This window comes from Durio zibethinus, chromosome 15, assembly GCF_047325235.1.
Source record: "Durio zibethinus cultivar Kanyao isolate XHJ-2024 chromosome 15, ASM4732523v1, whole genome shotgun sequence".
Taxonomy (NCBI): domain Eukaryota; kingdom Viridiplantae; phylum Streptophyta; class Magnoliopsida; order Malvales; family Malvaceae; genus Durio; species Durio zibethinus.
Window position 1 is genome coordinate 22,872,139 of NC_143176.1, and position 21,761 is coordinate 22,893,899.

General features: G+C 32.5%; 2 protein-coding genes and 1 non-coding gene across 3 annotated transcripts; 2 read left to right on the plus strand and 1 right to left on the minus strand.

Moving 5' to 3' along the window:
• Positions 1-5,495: 5,495 nt before the first annotated feature.
• LOC111302208 (serine carboxypeptidase-like 48) lies at positions 5,496-8,389 on the minus strand. The gene is made up of 9 exons (XM_022898143.2): positions 8,008-8,389; positions 7,388-7,556; positions 7,179-7,298; positions 6,921-7,064; positions 6,677-6,827; positions 6,502-6,590; positions 6,148-6,406; positions 5,898-6,031; positions 5,496-5,778 (listed from the first exon to the last, which is right to left on the minus strand). The coding sequence occupies exons 1-9, from the start codon at positions 8,337-8,339 to the stop codon at positions 5,656-5,658; spliced, it is 1,521 nt and encodes a 506-aa protein (XP_022753878.2). The 5' UTR covers positions 8,340-8,389; the 3' UTR covers positions 5,496-5,655.
• An 8,083-nt stretch (positions 8,390-16,472) lies between these two features.
• On the plus strand, positions 16,473-18,353 carry LOC111302209 (xyloglucan endotransglucosylase/hydrolase protein 31-like). The gene is made up of 4 exons (XM_022898144.2): positions 16,473-16,803; positions 16,936-17,036; positions 17,143-17,360; positions 17,699-18,353. The coding sequence occupies exons 1-4, from the start codon at positions 16,578-16,580 to the stop codon at positions 18,057-18,059; spliced, it is 906 nt and encodes a 301-aa protein (XP_022753879.2). The 5' UTR covers positions 16,473-16,577; the 3' UTR covers positions 18,060-18,353.
• A 2,536-nt stretch (positions 18,354-20,889) lies between these two features.
• Positions 20,890-20,982, plus strand: TRNAY-GUA (transfer RNA tyrosine (anticodon GUA)). Its single transcript has 2 exons — positions 20,890-20,926; positions 20,947-20,982. It is a non-coding gene; the product is annotated as a tRNA-Tyr (tRNA).
• The last annotated feature ends 779 nt before the right edge of the window (positions 20,983-21,761 follow it).

The window sequence follows — 21,761 nt, forward strand, 5'->3', positions numbered from 1 at the left end:
GTTTCGATAAGGATACATGTAGGGAACTTGAGAAACCGAATATATTAAACAAAGCCTATGTATTAATTTGACGGCATATATTAAACAAGTATTTGACAGCATAACCATAAGCTATACATTTATATTGTATTCCTTCCCTCATTTAGAAATATTATCATTCTAAGCAATAATATTTTAGCATGTCTTTCCCTGCTAAAACCTGGCTTTGTATATGTTTGCATGTTACACAAGATGTAATGAAACGTAGATGTATGAAAATGATGTCTTATTTTCTTGCATTCAAATTTGCAAACATGGAAATGATAAAAAATTTTTAAAAAATGAAAGATTTTGAAATTAATTAAGATATGTTGGGTTAGAAAAAGAATTGTATGAAGAAATTATGCTACATCAACATATATTTCTTTCATTCAAATCATACCATATAATTATATTATTTTTAAAAATAAATTACTTATTATAAAATAATTAATAAATATATTGAAATAAATTTCACCATTTAATTTTCATATATTATGTGTAATAAATAATTAATTTTTTTAATAATATAATTATATAATATGATTTAAATAAAAATAATATATATTCACGTGAAATAACCGTCTCGTACTTTTCTTTCTTGAAAAGGGATTCTTATTCAACATAAAATCGAAATGGTTGTGTTTTTGTTAATGATTGTATTTTCGTTCTAACTCATAAAGGCAATTCACTTTCGTTTTTTTTTAAATGAAAAATTATAATAATAATATCCTTTAGATGCCTACGTGCTAGCTTTCTGAATAAGGGATATCCACATAATAAATTTTTTTTATTTATATAAATTTGACTAAAATATAGTTTTATGTTTGTTGCTAACTTTCTGTATGAGGGATATCCATATAATAAATTTTATTTTATTTATATAAATTTGACTACAATATGGTTTTATATTTGCTTCTATGGATAAAGTACATGGCTGCCAAAAACACCTAAACCCGAAAATCTTACTTTGTATAAGGGTGTATTTATAATTAAAAAACAAATTAAATTTAATTAATTTGATATTTTAGATTGAACTCCAATGTCTTTTCTACAAAACGGATTTTTTGGCTGTCTTTTTCTTCTCATTAGAATCTTTCAAATTAAAATAAAATTGCAAATATAAGCAATTAGTTAAATTAAAATGTTTTCGTTATTAATTAATAATAGTTCAGTATCAAGATAACAAACAGATGGTTAGTTAATCAAATCAATATATGATTGGATCAAATAAAATAAGCATTAAAAAAAAAAAAAGACAAGTGTCGTTATCTGACTTGGACAAGAAAGAGCGATCACTTTTGTTTTTTCTTGCCTTTCTCAACGGTTGGCAAACTAAGCTAGAAAAATTTGCATGCTATACCCGCTTTATTATTATTGTTTATTATTTTATAATAATAATTTAATATTATATCATATTATGAACTAATTAAGACTCCGCTTATTTTCAACTCTTTGCATCGTTGCCCCCTTCTTTATTGCTTAATTTTCTAAGTGCTTCTCAATGTTTGAGATTTAGGATGCCTGAGTTAGAGTTTAATTCCTTATTTAATGTTTATATTATCTTTAATTTATATGATTTTCATTTTTTTATTAAAAATATAAAATTCAATTGATTACAATGAATAATATTTTATAGATTAATGTGAATTATAAATTATAATTGTAATTTGTTTCGAGATATTAATTATGTATTATTAAAGATAGTGAATTATGCATTTAATATTTTCATTTTTAGTATGCAAAAATTTTTTATGAAATAAAGTCATAAAATTAAATAAATAATAATAATTTATAAATTAGTGTGAATTATAATATTATATATTTCACGTTGAATATGGAGTTATATAAACTGTCAAGAATTGAAATCTTTAAGAATAAGATAAAAAGTACAAATCATAAGATTTTAGAAAGATTAGGGAACAAAGAGAAAATTATGAGAAAAAGAGGGTCTTCCTTTTGAAAAACAAAACACACAAACAAAGAGACAAAAGTCAAACAAAAGTCATCTCAGGGCTTCATCAAATGAAAAACACTCCTGGAACTGGGATTCTGAGTGGACAAAAGGCAAAACCCTTTCCTCGCTAGCTGTCTCCACTGACGTAACATGTTGCGTATGCCATGTTACAAAATCAAAAAAAATATTTAATAGTAATGAAGTTTATTTATTTATTTTACTTACAAAAAAATGAAAGCTTTTTTTTTTAAATTAATAAAAAATAAATCATTTTCAAGATTCGTGGTTTTTTAGACGTCGAAACGTGTCCGTTTCTTTCTCGACCTTCGTGTCCGCTTTTTCATCTTTTTCTTTCGTTCCTTAATTTCTCTCAGCAGTCCCACGTGCGGGCGCCTTCGCTCGTGCGTGCTATACCTATGCTGGCAGGCTTTGGGTCAGTTTTCTTTCACTCAAATCAGACGTGGTGAACTGATAAAGCGAGTACGTGAGTTTTGCCAAGCGGATGAGGACTGTCATAGAATGACGTGGGCGGTTTTGTTGGTTGAGAGGTGGCTAAGATCAGACGGTAACCAATCAATCAATCAACACAATGTAAATCATTTTGAAATTTATTTGGACCCGGGGGATTCTGATTCCTGTCATCTCCTCCTTCCTTACAAGATCTATGCGTTTGATTTGGTTGGTAAGAAAGTTCAATGTCTTGCAAAATAGAGGTAAGTCCTAGGAGTAGGGGTGAACTCATTTTGCAGACAAATTTGTAAGTAACTATCTAATTCACACCATCAAATGGATTATTCAACCGACAAAAATAATCTTTTTCAATATGAAGATTTTAGATTCGAATTTAATAATTATTTATTAAAATTATTTTGAATTATTTATTTTAAATTATTAGATATAATATATTTTATTTTAATTTAAAAACTAAATAATTTATTTATTTTGAATTCTCATTCATTTTTTTTATAAAAATTATCTTATTCACTTTTCATAAAAAACAAAAAAAAAACTATCTAATTCACATATCACAATCTTGAAAATAATAAAAAAAAATATTTACATGTCAATGAAATAATTGAATGTATTACGCAATTTAAAGATTTTAAATTTTGAATTATATTGCTCGTTTAGTTTAGTTTTTAAAATTTTTTTAGTTTGATATTTTATAGTAAATATTTGAACTTTTCTTTCTCATCAACAAAATTTAGAAATAAGTTATATCGTAATTTTTTTATATCGTAATTTAAAAATTAAAAAAAATATGCATGAATTAAAAATTGAATATAAAATTTATTAAATATTATCTTTTAAAGTTGATTGAATACGATTTTGAAATCTATCAACATAAGATTTGATCTATATTTTAAGCATAATTAGTTATTTGCAACGGACACTGGTTCGAATTTCCATCAAAATAGTAGCCATATCATAAAAAATTCCACTTATTAAAGAGACAGCAACTTATATACCACTATGTGGGGTATATGCTTTTTTTTTTTTTTTTTCCAAGCAGCCAAAGTGAAAAAAGGGAATATTCTGTTTCCTCAAAGAAATATAATACTTATAATTTTGATTGTTACTATTTGATCTTAAATTCTTTTGTGAACTTTTTGATTTTTCCTCTTCCAACCCCATCCACGTCTCCAACCAAAACAACTATTTTGTTCATCATTTTGATACATGTAAAACTACAATAGTTTCTTCTTCTTGCTCTTCCTTTTGAGTTTGTTGATTGACAAAAGTCAAAAGCCTTGGGTGTTGGTTTTATTGGTAATTTCGTTTTCTTGGTCCGATTTTGCCTTGGAAAGCCTAAAAATACAGTCCACTTCATAGTGGGCTTTAATTTGAAGGGTCAACTATATTTTAATAGATATAAGGCCAATTCATAGCCCAAAGCTTCTGGCATCTCCTCTGAGTATTGCAGGCTTTTAGCCTACAGCGCAGAAAATCTGAGCCCATATTCTTTTTTCTAATAATAATAAAAAAAAAGGCTAATTGCTCGGTGTATAATTGAGTTGAGTTAAATCTATTTAAGAAGAAGTTAGAATTTAAGATTGACTTAAAATTTGTTGTTTGACATTTTAATTTTTAAACTTGATCTTGATTCGAGATAAAAATTAAATTAATTAAATTTATTCGATTAAATTTATTTATTGAATAAAAATAAGCTTAATTTTTATATTTAATTTTAAATTTGATTATTTATATTTGAATTTAAGTATGAACTCAAATTGATATATATAATAATTTTTAATTAAATTAATAAAATATTTAAAATATATAACTTTAATTAGACTTACGAATTACTCGAATTGAATATTAAAATATTTTAATTCAGTTCACTTAATAAGTGAAATTACTTAAACTTGAATTCAATTTAATAATAATCGAATCAAATTTAAATTAAATTTTAATAATTTATGAGTACTGATATATTATTTATATTTTATAGTAACTATATAGGGTTTGAGGGCTTAGGAATTCGGGAATTGGGTTTTTTAACTCTACCAAAAATGAAAATGGTCCTTTGACCTTGCTTTGAAGTTACTTACTCACACATGGATTCATCCTTTGCCAATTCGGGAAGCGTATCTCACTTTGGTGAACAAGGTAAAGTAACCCTTAACAGCCCGAAGGTTTAAGCGCCTGCCAACCTTTGCGTAAAAGCCTGGGTTGGGAACACTCTCAAGGCCACTGCCTGCCCACAACAAACCAAACCAATGTTCTAAATCCTCATTGCCAAGCCTTGATTACAACAGGGAAAAATTTTAGCAAAATTCATTTTACAGTAAGTTTCGCTCGAGAACTCCATGTTCACAACTATTTGATTCAACTTATTATGCTGTAAAATTTAGAATATATGAAAGCTATTATATATGCACTGTAAGATCAAAAAATCATTTCAAGAATATATGTTGCTGAGAGGTCAAACGAATTTTACAAGTGAAATAAATAGTGTTCATACCTAATTTGGCTATTTCTAATGGGATAGTTTTGACTTTTGAGACTCTAGTTTAAATTGTATATATAATGAGTTCTTCCATATCGGGATCTCTGTTTTATGATTGAATGCAGATTTGAATGCAGTGGGAAGGTTCCATCATGCATTCAAATAAGGCGTAATAGTTTGACTGATAAACTCTAAAAAAATGTAGTAGTTTAATGTGTGCTAGTGTCATTTATAAACGTGATATTGACCACTTTGTTTTATACAAGAAATAAAGTCATACCAGGCCAAGATTTTCTCTACAGGAGGCCATCGGTGATTATCAGCAAGACAGCAACAGCCAACAACCCCTTTTTTGCTTCATCGTATGTCAAAACTCAAAAGACTCTTCTTGAAGTAGGATGAAACCCACCATTGAAAGCCAAAATACAATATATGTAATTGCAAGCGGAAATTGTTGTACAGATAAGCGTTAAAAACTATTAGTAAAATTTATCGTTACAAAATTTGGGCATTTTCAAATGCTGAAGGCATATATAAGTTGATAGAAAATGAAAAAAAGAATTGGATCCATTTGATTAGTCCTTGTAATCTCATTTTCTTGGAATAAGGTATAAGCCACAAAGGTGTGGATTGTTGAGAACAATGAAACGCTTTGAAAATCACAATACTTTACATTGCATTAGTGCCTAAATCGACATTGTTGAACAACCAGTCGTAACTTGTGGGGTCACTATTTGGGAGTGACTCTCTCAGCTATCTCAGACGATGCTAGCTTCCCCTGCATCCAGTTCTGTAGCATCTGTAATGATGCTTTTGGTTGATCCATTGGAACCATGTGACCAGCATCATGGACCTGCAATTAAGGTCATCATCATCAGCCAGCTCAATTACACCAGAACAATTAAGAGACATTAGAAAAATGGAGAAAGCGGCATGAAGTGGCACATATAAGTAGAGAGAGCTGTTTTGGACCTTGAGGAAAGTGAGAGGACCATGGCTTTTCAGTTTTCCCGCTACTGCACCATCAACTACGAAGGGAACGATGTGAGCTGCCCCAAACTTTTTCTGTCCGGACCATGTCATAGCATGAACCCACTTAGAATTTCCTATCCAAAGCCAAAAAAAACATTAGTTTAGAAGAGTAACCAATCTGTTGTTTTCTTTAAATTTTCCTTAGTTAACAAGTCAAAAAGGGACTGTTAGATGACGGAGAGAGTCTCACCAAGCCAGTTGCATATAAGATCATACTCTCCAGCATATATAAGCACCTTGATGCCATCCTCGAGAAGAGCAGGAATGCCAACTTCAAAATTCCTCATCCAGTCCATAATCATGGCTTCATATACTGCGCTGCTGCATGACACAAAGTCGATGTCTCCGACCCCTAGTGCATCCCTAACTGATTTCAGATTGAGGAATGTCTCAACGTCCGAGAAGTCGTAGCACAAGTCAACTTCGCATTGCTTTCTAATGTCATAGTACTGTACATCAAAGATATGACAACTGTTATTTCTACTTTGATGTTCCTGCACAATTGAAATCACTTATAACAAGCATAGATGTTGAGTTATCTTACATTTACATTACCAGCAATCCCCATGATCTGATTAAATACATTGTTGCAGATTTGATAAGAATCCACACAAGCATCTCCGCTATTGGAGCCTGACATGGTTGTTTAACATGAATACCAAATTACAGAAGAAAACATAGAGATATTGTTTTAATTTTTTATTGCTAAGAGGAACTACCACATCTTTTGATTGCCTGCACACACGATGGAACCAACTTCTTAATGCTGACATAATCAGATTGTGTAATTAAACTTGTTTTCAAAGCATAATCTGGGTATGCTTGATACTGGATTTCAGGATTTGTTAGCCCATTACCGATGGCAAAACCCTGTTCAACCATTCAAAATTAATCTTAAATCCAGAACATGAAGAGGAAAGGTCCGTATTCAAAGGGTATGAATGAAGTTAAAGGGATGTACACCTTGAGGTTAACATGAATTCCCTCTTTTGCTTTGTTTCCCTGGTGAACTCGAACAGCAAAAGCAGGAATATAATGCCCAGCATACGATTCTCCGGTTATGTAAAAGTCGTTCTTAACATACTGAGGATGTTGCTTGAAAAACTCCTAAAAGTACAGAGACAGTTCACTGAATTCTGAGCTGAAGTGTTAATTCTGATAAATTCTGAACTGTTTCTGTTATGGAAGGAATGTCAGAACATAACTTAGAATCGAGCAGACCTGCAAGAAGTCATACAAATCGTTGCTGACACCATTTTCATCATGACGAATGTCGTTCTCATCTGAAGTATAACTGAAACCAGTTCCAGTGGGCTGATCTACAAATAAAATGTTTGATGCCTGCCAAGGGACAATAAAATGTGGATTGAGAAGGGATAAGAGTATAACTGAAGCATATCAGAGAAATTTTTTTTAACTCTATCAGATACCTTGTCCCAGCCATAGTCATTCCATATAAGTGACAAGTTTTTAGCAAGATGGAAAGGACCATTTTCATAAAACAATGCTAATTCACTACTGCACCCTGGACCTCCAGTCAACCAAATCACTACAGGGTCTTTTTTGCTGTTCCGTGATTCGAAGAAAAAGTAAAACATCCTGTGACATTAGAGAAGAGAGAGAATCCATAAATAGTTTAAGAAGCGAAATACGACGGATGTTAGCAAGGTAAGTCCATCAATTTCGCATTAGCACCAGTTCTTATTGTGCCATCATGTTCAAACTTGTACATGCAAGTAAATCATCTGAAACCAACATTATTAATGTCTGCATTAGGTATATTAAAGCTTTGAATCCTACCTATAACTACAAAAAAATAGGGCATGATTGTGACTAATCCTGTAATTGAATTGATATCATTTGACGGAAGAAATGGAAAAATGTTGATATCTCTAGTCTAGATTGAGAAAATTTGTTCCAGGAACATGTAATGCTTATCATACCAGAAACATAGTTTTCTATTCCAGGGATTTATTGTTCCACAATTTACTTACATATATATGATCCAAAAACAGAGTCTTGTACATATGATTTGGAACTCATGGCATACCTTGCAGCTTTAGAATGTGGAAGTTTATAGTATCCAGCATGGTGACCAAACTCCTTAACAGAAGGCCCAGGAGCACCGAGCACAGGGAACCTGAATTGCTTTTCAACAATCTTCGAAGTCTCAACCGTAAGGTCATCGGTACCAGCATTAACAACATCTTTTGGGAACAAGTTAAGTCCTCTAATAAGCTTTTCCGCCGGTATCTTTGCCAGGCTAGAAGTGGGAGAAAAGTGAAGTTGGTTCTTCCTTGGGAAAACAGCTTTAGCGGAGAATGCTGAAAAGAGCAGAAAAAGAGAAAGCAAAAGGAGTTTTTGACAGAAAGTTGAGGCCATTCTTGAGAGATAATGCAACACAGCAACAGTAACAGGTCTTGTTAGGTTTATATAGAGTTTAAGTTGATCAAACCCCACTAGGAAACAAAGTCCAAATACAAAGAAAAAGGATAATTAACTGTCACTAGCTTTTTCTGTTCTCTCCAGCTGTGTGAAACTACTGATTATTTTGCATACTTAAATCTTAATGAATCTCCATAGTGATTTACACAGCTGGATTTTTTTTTTTTGACTTTTTTCATTACCAGTAAATGTTGCCAAGAAAATGAAGCATACCAAATCTTTAGAGTCAAGACATAATAATTTTTCCTCAAGAATTTCACAAATATATATTTTGATAATTTCACAAATATTAATTTAAGGCTATAATTATGACTAATAGCATGAAATCATTAATAAGGAAATATTGTTTCAGTGACCCACTCATTTGTCTTAACGATTTACATAAACAGTAACTTAATAATTTGTACCCATTTTTTTCTCATTAACAAGCAAAGGTAACTTTTGTTTTAATATTTGAAGTAGCAAAGCTCAAGAATTTCCTATAACCTCCTTACACCCCCACTAACCCCACTATTTCACCAACTTCCCACTTTTTTTATACAAAAAAATTCAATTTCTACTTTCATCCTAACGATGGTAAATTTTTTTTTTGTCCACAGCAGATAAACTACATTCATGAATTTGTCTCAGTTTTTCTTATATTAAATTTAGCTTTCATGAATTTGAAAAAGGGTGATTTGAATTTAAGATTTGGAATCATCCAAAAGTTTTAATTTAATTTTCAAATCTTACAAGAATCTATATATAGATTCATCAAACTTTTATAAAGGAAATTATGGACCTGAAATAGTGATGATCCTCAAAATCATTAATCCTTGACTATAAAATAGATAGTTACATCAGACAGTTGATTTTATTATCTTCATAATTAATTCATTGAATTTAACCAACAAATCAAATTAAAGTTCATCCTAAACTTTTATTATTCAAACAAATCATCATTAAACTGATTTGGAGCATCGAAGCTAATGTCCCATATCAAATTGCTCGTCTCTATCATCATGTTATTAAAATTTGCGCTCATTAAAACTTGTAGAAAGATTACTCATCATAAGTTTCATTAGGCAAAAGTTTGTAGTACATGACTTGCCTTGGCTTGTAAGGTTCGCCACCTTTGCTTTTCATTCAGGTTATGTATATCTTTTACCATGACAATATCTTTTTCTTTTAGAAAGAAATTGACTGAGACAGCTTGGGTCAAATTTGTTTGACATGAATAATGGAGTTTGTGTACAATATTCACGTTTTCTTCTTTATCCGGAATTCTTGTTTCATGAAACCTAGCTATAACAGGCTCTCTCCTTCTTTATTTATTTTTCCTGATCCTATTCAATAATAGGAAATTGGGCTTTCAAGACAAGTTTAGAACAACAATGTTGCGTACAAGACATCGAAAACCTGATAAAATAAAAGGACTAAAGGATCCCCAAACATGGCAAAACATTTGACTTCACTCAATGTTTGAATTGACTGAAGAATGAAATGAAAGGAACCTGGGATCTTCCTAAGGACACTTTCCGGTACCCATCTTATTTATGCCTTTACGAGAATGTGATTTGATCATCGATGGCAGCAAAGCGAAATGCCATTGGCTGTGTTCTTTCTCCTTTTTTTTTTTTTTTATAGATTCTGCAACTTTAGAAGCCACAGTGTTTGCAACCTTTGTTAAGAATCTTAACTCTACTTTTGACTAAACAGATTTGGCGTCACTAACTTTCGCATTTATATGAATTATTTGGTGCGAAAGAAAGGGCTTTCAAGATTAGCAAAGAATTTGAAAGAAACGGCTAAGAAACCGGGAAATTAATAAACATGGAGACTTGTCTTGTATATATGTGGCATTTGTAAAATGTTCAGTGTCATGTTTGGGTTGGGATTATTTTTAACAGATTCTTTCGTTTCTGCTAACTTTTAATTGCAATGCCATCTCACATCGTTTGTGTTGGAAGATATATGGTTCACACGAAAACATGAAGGAAGCTGATATTTTTGCAGATCGAGAAGTATTTATTGTTATTCTCCTGCAAATGTCTTTGCCATCTCTTGTCCCCATGTTTATCAGCTTTCTTTTTCACCCTATCACTATGCATGGTAAAAAAAAGTACAAAATGCACAACCATGACCATTTGCCAAATATAAAAATTTAACTAACAAAATTACTTAACAGATATATACAACAAATTATTAAAAATGGTTTCCCAAATGGTTTATTCTTTCATCACACTCCAAAATCTCCAAGATATAACAGATCTTGCCCATAGGAATAATTAAATAACAGCCGTAGGCGTAACACGATACTATAAACTATGCTGATTTATGGATATCCTGTTTGTAATACATTATACAGAAGGTTGCTTTGTCTAATTAAGTGTTAAATTTTGGTTCTGCCAGCAATTGCAGTCGAAGCCAAAGGCAGCTCATTAAGCAAGGAGAATAGGCAAAGGCTAAAGGCTTGACTTATGAGTTATGACATAACTTTTGCAAGTCTAGCCCTTATTTCTTTTAGTTCTTCCTCATTATCAACTTCTTCGGCTATAGCTACTTCCTGTGGTGCTGCCTGAGCTGGCTGCTTCATCTTCTCCTTCCTGACTGCTTCTGGGAGCTGTGGAACAGTCTCACCAGCAATTGCTGTCAAGACCTTGTCAACTTCTTCTTCCATCTCCTTCGAATCCAGTGCATTGTCAAGATTGACTGACCGCTAGCACCAAAAGTTTAATCTATTCGAAAATCCCCTAACATTTATATCCAAGTTACCAATGGGAACCACACGTAACCAACAAGGCTACATTGGACAATAATAGCTCAGGCTGACACATAACTTACAGTTAAAGGCAACAAGATAGAAGCTCAGATATCATTAGCAATAAAAATATATACAGCCAAAACAAGGTGTTCTGGCCAAACGAAAGGTCATCATTTATCTATATTTTTGGTATTTGTAAAGTCAAATTGATTAAGAACAAATTCGTTTTTCTTATGTTCTTCTTCGTTCTTTTAGATTGGATCGGTTGACATTTCATGACCAGAAAAGACTGTTAACTGGTCAATTATTTTCTTTTGCTCTTCTCACATTTCCATTTCCCCTCTTTTGGTTTCCAATTACTATTGCAGAATGGATCAGGCAGGCCCAATTACTACATGGCTTAAGTCGTAGGATCCTTTTTTTGGACCCAAATTTTCCCAAAGTTTTGGGCTATTGTTAAAGACTAAGAAAAAAGCCCATAACTTCCCTGCTTGTAGAAAAGAGCTGAGTGAGCTCAAGTGGAAAAGATTGTTCACCAAATTACAAGAAAATATGTCCACTTCTTTGCTTTTCATGGAGGAAAAAAGGTTGTTCTATCTATTGCATGCAAAATATGAAAAATTTTCTTTTCTATAACTAATGTTTGGTTCATATATATATATATATATACACACACACAAAAGATAAGAAAGCGAACCCCATTACTCATTCCCAATCTTCTTCCATTGTTTAATAGGAAACCCAACCTTGACTTCCCCGATGATGATCATATTGATTGGTCTGAATATAATTTTGAAATTAAAGAATATATAAGAAAAACAACAAACTTATATATATCCAAAATTATATATATCATGTACCTAAACCTTCTTACCTTGTCTTTTAAACTTTTTTGTTTTTGTTTTGGTTTTATTAATTCATTCCCATCCAATTTATGTAAACTATATATTTATATATTTCAAATATGAATATAAGTGGGAATGGAATTTTTTAGCTTTAAAGCCTAATTTTCATCAAAGGGAATTATCCAAGAGTCGATAGAGCATGATGCCTTCATTTTTTGGACTTAAAAGACAAGCTTATAAAATTGTATATTACAAAAATATTTATAAGAAGATAATAAGCATTTTCTCACCCACTTGTTGAAAATTTTTCTTTTTATTTATTTATTTATACATATGGTTGGACATTGCACATGCTTGGCTTTCCAATTTTGAATTTTATATATGTAGTCAAGTTCTCTTTTAATTCTAAGGATAATTCATGTCTTTCATAGAAAATGTTTGAATTAATCAATATACACCAAATTAGACTGTCTAATTCAAAATAAAATAAAGGACAAAACAAAAAATATTTTATGGTTGTATACAATTTGTCACTAAAAAATTAAGTTTTAAACTGAAATTTTCTGTTTACTTTTTTGCATCAAATTTGAGTTCAAGCATAGGACAATTAATTTGTAGAAAAAATGGGGCTTAAATTAAATAATCAAACAATTAAGTTGGAATTTCTTTTATTATTATTTTTAGTTGTGAAATTGGCAAATGTTAAAGGACCGATGATTCATCAACTTGTGTATATAGGCAGCTATATTGTAGGGGTCGAGACATTGTCTTCAGTTGATTCGAATCCTGTCATATCATGTCAGTTAATGCTTGTGAAGTCATGAAAATCTTGATAAAAGATAGCATGAAAGCTATGTTTTTGGTGGCCAAAATGCAAAAAAAAAAAAAAAAAAAAGAAGCACAAATTTGACCTAATCCCAAATTTAAAACTAACATTTGTAAGTGTATGCATATAATATTTTATATATGCAGTGGATGAATTACACTGACAATTTCTTTTTATGATTTGGGTCGTTAAGAACTAATCTTACCGATGAATAATTTGCACGATATAAACAAGAAATTAAGGTGAAAATTATAGAAAGTAATGGATGCTATTGGATTTTTTTTTCTTAATCACACCCTAAAAAAAGCTATAACTAATTAATTTCTTGCTTTATTGGATTAATGTATACATCATTTTTTGAGTTACCATTGAATTTGAATTCGGAACCTTTAATCTTAAAATCAATTTCAATACCTCTAATAAAAAACCTAACTAACAAATTAAATAGTTGTAAAAGATGAAAATGGATAATGAGGCAGAGTTAATTTTGTGAAAACATATAGAAGATCATCTATGGGGCCCATATATCACATTCAATTCTTTGAATTTCCATGTTCAATTATTTTTGTATATTTTTTCTTCAAAAAAAAAAAAATTCTTTCTTTAAATAATAATATGACTCCTGCTTTTATTGGTGCACATTTTGCTTAGTCAAGTATCTACTCATTCAAGTGATTCTATCGGCTTAACAGTTGACATCATTTTTAACCGTCTCAAAACTTGTAAAGCAATGCCGTAACTGTTTTGACATTGAAAGTTTCGAATATGATTGGCTTTTAATGCTAAATCCGTACAAGTACTTCCTGGATTTGTTCAACTTAAATAAATTTGTATGGGTTTGAGGGTTTGGGATTTGTCGGTGATCGAAGAGGTCCCATGCATTCATTCACGTAGACCACAGCCGGCCCAGCACTCGAACATAGACAGTTTTGTCAACTTCTTCATCGTGTTTAGTCTACAAAAAGAGGCATTCTCATGCAATATTGATATACCTGTCAGAAAAAATGTCTTTGAAAATTATTAGATACCAAATTAATCTGTGAATTGATATCTATCCATTAAAACAGTTAGTAACGTTTTCAGAACCAGCCAGGACAAGTTGTCTAGTTTATTGAAATTTGCTGAGTGTAACTTTCATTTTGATTTTGAATGATGTAAAAGACGTAGGAAAATTATGCATATATTATCATAAAGTCTGAATGAGAAGACATATATATTATAATTATAAGATTGCTAAAAAGGAAAATAAAAAATCTAAACCAATTTTGCAATATATAGAATAAGTAAGAACTAAAAGCTGATTCATATCTGTACATCACTGTAATGGTATATAGCACAGAAGGAGCAGCATATTTTACATTAAATCCTGAATTTCATGCCATATGATCTGATTGAATACATTATAATTAACCACTCAACCACCAGCTTTTGTTTGAAGCACTGAAATTAATCAATACTCGGATGTTATTACTTTTTTTTTCTTAGATAGGAAACAGTTTTAGTTAGGCAATTTAATGTTACTTGTAACTAATGTTTTGTTGATATACTGTATTCGTTTTGGGACTCGAAGACGTGCTCTAAAGAAAAAAAAAAACCCTTACTTATAAAGTCACAACCCAATTTATATTATTAGATGTGATATGTTTCCTTTTCAGCATGTTTAATTGATAAAATAAATCATCCCATCACCTGTTGAGTATTGCCAATTTAATTTCCTCTCTGATTATCTTTTTGTTCATGCTTCCAAGCAACCATTGCATTTTTCTCTACTTTCCGTCTTTTCAGGTTACATCCCCTGATAAACAGCTTTGGTCATTTCCATTATTTCGCTTTGATTACGTACTTCGGATCTTGTTTCCTGTTCAAAAAGTTAATTAATCAACATCATTATTCAATTTTCTTATTACTAATCACTTTTTGTCAAACATAAAACAGGCGTTTTTATAGGGTAGGTTAGGTCTAATTACTTATTTAGTATTGGAGAGAGAAAGATAAAGAAAATATGATTCTTCATTCGCTAGCATGCAAAGAACAGGTGGCCTGGAGAAATTGCGACCTACCGATCAGAGCAATTATGAAAATTAAACCAGGAATATTATGTCTACCCAAGACTGCCTATTCACTTGCAAGCAGCTCAACAAGTTTGAATTCTTACAACTTACATCCAAATTCCGACAACTACTTTGCCCCCATATATCCCCCATGAAAGTCCACTAGACACGATAAAAACTCCACTTGTATGAGAAAGTCTCGAGTTCTTCAGTCACCCTAAACCGATGAGGAACTCAATTAATAGTGGTTAATGTGAAGAGTCAAAATCAAATAAGTAACTATATAATAATAAGAAACATATTAAATCGTTTCACTGACAATCTAGTGTCGATATATGGCTAACTGGTACAAATACAATGACTTTTGATCAACCGATATGTGATAGAAAATAAAGAGGCCCCAAGTCAATCGTTTTGCCAATGAAACTTTGAAGCAAAGCTTAAATTAAGAATTAGCCAACAGATTAAACAAGGGTGGAAATAGGAAATACTTTAGCAGATAGGAGTTGGATCGAAACATATCCAACCTTTGCGCTAAAATGTTGACTATTTATCAATCTACGAAGCAAAGATTTAACATTCCCATGTGCATTTTCCTAAAAAATCCTAATTTGAACCTTGTCGTATAACATATAACACACTAATTGCCCGACCTCAATAAATCAACTTTACTAGTTGTGGATGAAATTATTAATTAGCATATTGCAAGCTTATGCAAACATCGATCGTACCATAGTTTTTGATTTGATAAATACATGCTTAAATTCTCTCAAGCTCACAATTTCCAAAGATCTAACCAGCATCAAAATAAAAACATTGTTGTAACAAGAGATTTGCTCATGTCAGCTTCATACCAACATGAATATATAATAGCATTTGTTAATGGCATCCCTCAATTAGATTTTTAATTAAAAACTACAATTTGTATAGACACATTATTTGACCAAAGTGACTGCAAAATATAAGCAGTGTTACTATCGTACTTAAGTAGAAGCAACTTATACATCATTTAAAGCTTGAGATTTTCAATTTGGTAATCTTAATTATATTTGAATTTTGAGATAAAATGGTGAAATATATAAGATGAGATAAGATTTACTCAATAAATTAAATCTTCATGTGTTGAAATAAAGAAAGAAAAAGCAACAAATTTGAGATGGTAAAGACATTCATCAGTCATCACAATGCATCACAGTATAATCTTCCCACAACATCATTTTCCCAAAACAAGTCAAAAACATTTTTACTTTTATAATATGTCCAAGAATTCATTGATCATCCTCATTTTTTGTTAACTGTAATCAAACCAAAACTGCTCTGCCCCATGAAACTTTCCATTAATTTTTTTTTCCTTCCTTGCGTCTCTTTCCTTTACTTCTCAAAGTGAACAAACAGAAGTAGCAAGTTTTCTCATAAAAGCAATGAAAAGGAAAATAACTGATGCATCGTATATTAGAAGATCAACAATCTTTCCCCATATTGATGATCAGTTTTTCCATGTTTTGTCACCATGTATAAGTCCTCCATCAACCAACTTATCGCCTTACCTGTATGATGGGGCCATTAATCTACGTATTTATACCAACTGCATTGCCACACTCTTCCATACATAAACCTATTTTCAACCTTCAATTTTTGGTCCCTAGATCCCAATCTGCATTTAACCATATAGCCACTTTTTTTTCACTACTGCTAGTCTGATAGTATTCTATGCCTTCTCATTTCTGTCTCCCCTTTATGGCTTCCATTTTCTCTCTGTTTCTTGCTTTTCTCATGATTTCCTCAAGCAATGGCCAGGGTCAACCTTCCCCTGGATACTCCCCCAGCTCCAGGGTTAGTTCTGTGAACTTTGATCAAGGGTTTAGAAATCTATGGGGTCCTCAGCATCAGAGAGTAGACCAGGGTTCATTAACAATATGGCTTGATAAAAGCTCAGGTTCTTGCGCTTGCACATCCCATTGTGTTTTTCTTTTTCTTTTTTTTTTTTCACATGGTTTTTTTCTCCTGCTCCTAGAGATGATCAGTCACTAGCATTATGTGCTTATTCTTTTCATTATGGTGAAAACAGGAAGTGGTTTCAAGTCACTTCAGCCGTACCAATCCGGATACTTTGGTGCTGCCATAAAGCTCCAATCTGGTTATACAGCAGGAGTCATTACATCTTTTTATGTAAGATTAATAATATTAATTAACATACACAAAATTATTGAGGTAAACTAAAATTGTTTAACTAGTCTGACGAAGTTTGATGTTCTGCAAATCGACAAATTGGCAGCTTTCAAACAATGAAGATCACCCTGGAAACCATGATGAAATTGATATCGAGTTCCTTGGAACAACACCAGATAAGCCCTATACTCTGCAGAGTAATGTGTATATTAGAGGAAGCGGGGATGGAAATATAATTGGAAGGGAAATGAAATTTCATCTATGGTTTGATCCAACACAAGGCTACCATAACTATGCTATACTGTGGACCCCTAGTGAGATTATGCAAGTATCACCTTTTTTCAATATTCAGATTATCAATTTTAGCTTTTCTACGCTTTAATTATACATTCATCGCATGCCCGACTGCATCCATTTCATGCATGCATGCTTTATCTTGATTTTTATTTTCAATAATTTCGCTGTGAAATTCCACTAATTACACAAAGCAACCTTATTTATTTTAGCTTGTTTCACCAAAAAAAAAAAAAGAAAAAGAAAAAAGAAAGAAAAATCTATCCTAATAAAGTAAACTGGAACTGAATTCTAAACTTGCAAGTTTGGTTAATCTCTGCAATTCTTCCCTAAATTATGGAGTAAATGTTTTATGATTCATTCAACAGATTTTTCGTAGATGATGTGCCCATTCGGATGTACCCAAGGAAGAGTGACGCCACGTTTCCCAGAAGACCGATGTGGGTGTACGGATCGATATGGGATGCTTCATCTTGGGCCACGGAGAATGGAAGATACAAGGCTGATTATAGCTACCAACCCTTCATTGGTAGGTACAAAGATTTCAAAGTAAGTGGCTGCACCGCCAATGGCCCCGCCTCCTGCCGCCCGCCCTCTGCCTCACCATCCGGCTCTGGAAGCCTTAGTCGACAACAAGTGTCGGCCATGACTTGGGTCCAAAGGAACTATTTGGTGTACGACTATTGCCATGACCCTAAGAGGGATCATACTCAAACACCTGAATGCTAATTAAGAATTGGTTATTAAAATTTTACAAGATGCAATATTTTTATAGTTGTTAAATTGGGGGGTTCCTTTAGATGGGTCCTGCTTCCAGGAACAGGTGCAAGAGTGGTTGAGCGTCCAAAGCCCTCTAAGATTTGCATGTCTCTGTTGTTTTGTTATTGGAATAAAATGATTATAAAAGTGTTTTTATAAAGAAAGAAAAGTACATAGGAGAATTTGACATGAGACATCAAAGAAGGTTTTCAATGTTTGTATTCATTTTGCTACTATTAATGGAAAGGCATGGTTTTTCTTTCTTTTTGTTTGTGTAATAACGAATTTGCCAGCCTTTACCAAATCTAAAACAGAGGAAAATAGTTCGGGTTTTTGATTGGTGAACCCCGGTATTGTCTTGCCTCTCCTTGCAAACATGTGATGTTTGGATTGCATTTTGGACCACAAAACGATTGTGCGGTAACTTCACGCGGGTGAATTTTGCTAGCTATATTGTGAACGCTTTGGTTCCTAGGCCCTCATCTTTGAAATTTCTGGTTATTCACTTTATCCCAACTGGAAATGGGTTATTAGGATTTGAATTTATGTAGAAGGGGGAGTAATTTGGAGCTAATTAAACATTGAAACTAGAAATACTTTTCAGGACCTGCTTTCTTTCCCAGCTCATAGTAGTTACGAAATATTTCATCCTGGTTAGAAACTTGGAGATCTTATCTATTTAGATTTCAGTTGGAAGTGGAATGGAAATTAAGGGGTGTAATGTGGATTCTCACTGATCTCCTTCCAAATAAAGCCTTACATGGCTAAAGAGGCAAAATCTCTACCAAGCAGCTAGTAGCAGGAGCAGCTAGCCAACTGGTTTTTTGGCAACTTGTTACAATCTTCAACTGAACTCATGATCAGATCAGAGGGCAGTGCCTAATGGTTTTTCCCATTCCTTATCCATATAAGGTGTATAATACGTTGTAGCTATTGGGGAACGTGACATCCCATCTTCCATTGAGTTAGTTTTTTTCTTCATGATATTGTTGAATAACATATGATTCTTATCTCTACAATAGTTGAAATTAAACCTGCTAAAAGAAATGCCTATCTGTTGAGCAATGTAGCTAAAGATTTTTAAGACTATAAACTAGTATTTAGAATTAAAAGTAGCTAAAAGAAGAAATAATGATGAGCATGGTTGCAAATTGAAAACGTATTGTTGTCTGTTTCCCTACTATCAAATAGTTATGAGAAGCCACATTGTGACATAGAGGATAACAAGCAACAATTAATTCCAAAATAATCAAATGGACATCTGACATGTCTATATCTATATTATGTAAATATCCGTAGATTTTTTTTTTAATTTTTTATGATTACTTGCGTGATTTGGTAACTAAGGCATCTATTCATGGCAAATAATATTTTTTTAATTATATTTTCGTTTGCTAGTCTGGACTTTGAAGGCCCAAAAACATTACAACCTACAGTTTCATGTCTATCTGGGCCCATTAAGCACTTTAAGGTAATAACAAGCCCAAAAAAGCTTTTTCTTTTTTGAAGAAATAAGCCATTATGAATAAATAACTTGATAATTTTTTTGAGATAAATCAATAAATTAAGTTAATATCTAAAATAAAAGCTTAATTTTTTCCCTAAATAGTGCCATTATAATTTTTAATTAAAACCCTCAACAAACATGGCTCAGGATTGATAGCAACCATCACATCTTTCATCAAGGAAATGATGAAATCTATTGAAGCTGCGTCCAAGGGATATTGCTTTCTGCTGAGCTGAACAGGAAATGAGACCCTGGCGATTACGCGGTCGCATTTGAATTGCTATATTCTCATTATAAAACGCCTGTAGCTGAGCTTGGGATGAATATCTGGAAGTAGACTGTGATCCACCCTTACTGTGAAATTCGGAAAAGGATGCAGGAGTCTCTTCTTCAGCAAGTTCATATGAAGCGAATGAGTGAATCTGTGGATCAGGAGTTGATGAAAAAACTAATCAAGATGTTGACAGATTCTTCTGTCTTTGAGGAACCTTTTCTTAAGCATTCAAGCTAGTTTTAAAGGCTTGAATCTCTGAAGCTCGTTGAAAGATGCAATAGTTATGAAAACTACATCAATGAAGTTGACCGGAATTGTGATCAAGAAAATACGAGAGTGACCACCTACTTGGATTCCAAAACCAAAGACAAGATAGTTCAGGTCGTAATGAAGGAAATGGTACAAAAGCAAATATTCACTCTAGTTTTGGTAGGTTTGTTCCATGTCAGAAAGGAATTCCTTTGAAGTTTTTTCATGGATAAGTATGTACTTAATGTACATTGTACACACTTGACTTTCATTTTGTTAAGAAAAGGGATCAACGATAAACACTATACTATACATAGTTTAAAACTAAATTTTCACAGGAAATGCATGGAAGATGCAACGCTAGGATCATGCATTAGCAACTGGACTTTGTTCTTAATTAAAAGTGAAGATAGTACAGTAGTTTACTGCTATACATGGATTCTGAAGGCATATGAAACAGCAATGTGTCAATTACGTTGTAAACTATACTATTAGGTCCAATATATATACAAGTAAGCCCACGTTCATCTGCTTAATTAGATTCTGATTCATCAATTATTCAACTCAAACAATTTACCCAAATAAGAATCGCAGGCATGCATCCAGCAATCAAAACTTGCAAATCTGGTGGTACGTAAAATGAGAAACTGTCAACATTAATTAGATTCAAATCTCAAATCTATTACGATTCACTTAAAATTTACATATCAGGCTACAAAACATGTCATTTGTTGCTTTTTCCATTTTTGGTCAAGGCTTCCTTGAACAAACCGACCTTAGCTCAGTTGGTAGAGCGGAGGACTGTAGTGGGAATAATCCAACAGATAATCCTTAGGTCGCTGGTTCGAATCCGGCAGGTCGGATCTTTTTCATATTGCTGCACTTGGTCAATTGTCAATTAATCTAGCTGATTTTGGCACCTCAGAAAACAGAGTATAGATTTCATATTTCTTGTTCGTCGAAACATTTAGACCAAACAATATAGAGAGGAAAGTTTTCCTCAACTCCCTTTAGTTGCATCATTCATAAGAGTTGGAATGATGCCATAAGAATCACTGTTTTTTACCAATATTGAGCTGACAGTAGCAAAATTTTTCACAACGAGCGCCTTTACGATGCCGTAAGAAACACTGGTTTTACCACAGGAAGCAGAACCTGATCTTCCTATCAAGTGATTTCAATAGAATTAGAAGTCTCTTTTTAAGTTCAAGGTTCGTCGATCACTCAAAACAAATGAAGCAGCAAACAAAGTACAAATGCAGTGAAACAAACAACGAAGGAGCCGTTGCTGCTGACACCGGAAAATGAAAAGAACCCCGAAATTCAAAACCTATTCAGCTATCAACAATATGGCGTTGGGCCCAGTTAACCCAGCAATGCATGGTTCTGTTTGTTAGTTTTCATGACAACGTGTTTCGTGACCAGAGACTCCACCCAGTGGCCCCCCACTACACTTTCTTTGAGGCACTCAGACATTTTTAGCTCTTCACTATGGCCTATTTTAACTCTCTCTCCTCTGACAAATTCTTCTCCATAGAAACTACCCTCGTTTCAAGCCATTTGCAGGGCAATTCCCTTCTCCCCATAACAAAAGCTAATTTTTTTAGTTTTAATCACATTTTTCTATTCAAGGTATGTGCTT

What these genes read in the sequence shown, in the direction of transcription:
- LOC111302209 (XM_022898144.2), top strand. Translation starts at nt 16,578, where the DNA reads ATGCCTTCTCATTTCTGTCTCCCCTTTATGGCTTCCATTTTCTCTCTG. An exon ending in GAGTCATTACATCTTTTTAT is followed by an intron (nt 17,037 to 17,142) that starts GTAAGATTAATA and finishes ACAAATTGGCAG; the next exon opens with CTTTCAAACAATGAAGATCA. An exon ending in TGGACCCCTAGTGAGATTAT is followed by an intron (nt 17,361 to 17,698) that starts GCAAGTATCACC and finishes TTCATTCAACAG; the next exon opens with ATTTTTCGTAGATGATGTGC.
- LOC111302208 (XM_022898143.2), bottom strand. Translation starts at nt 8,339, where the DNA reads ATGGCCTCAACTTTCTGTCAAAAACTCCTTTTGCTTTCTCTTTTTCTG. An exon ending in ATTTGTATGACTTCTTGCAG is followed by an intron (nt 7,065 to 7,178) that starts GTCTGCTCGATT and finishes CTGTACTTTTAG; the next exon opens with GAGTTTTTCAAGCAACATCC. An exon ending in TCTTATATGCAACTGGCTTG is followed by an intron (nt 6,032 to 6,147) that starts GTGAGACTCTCT and finishes GGCTTTGGATAG; the next exon opens with GAAATTCTAAGTGGGTTCAT.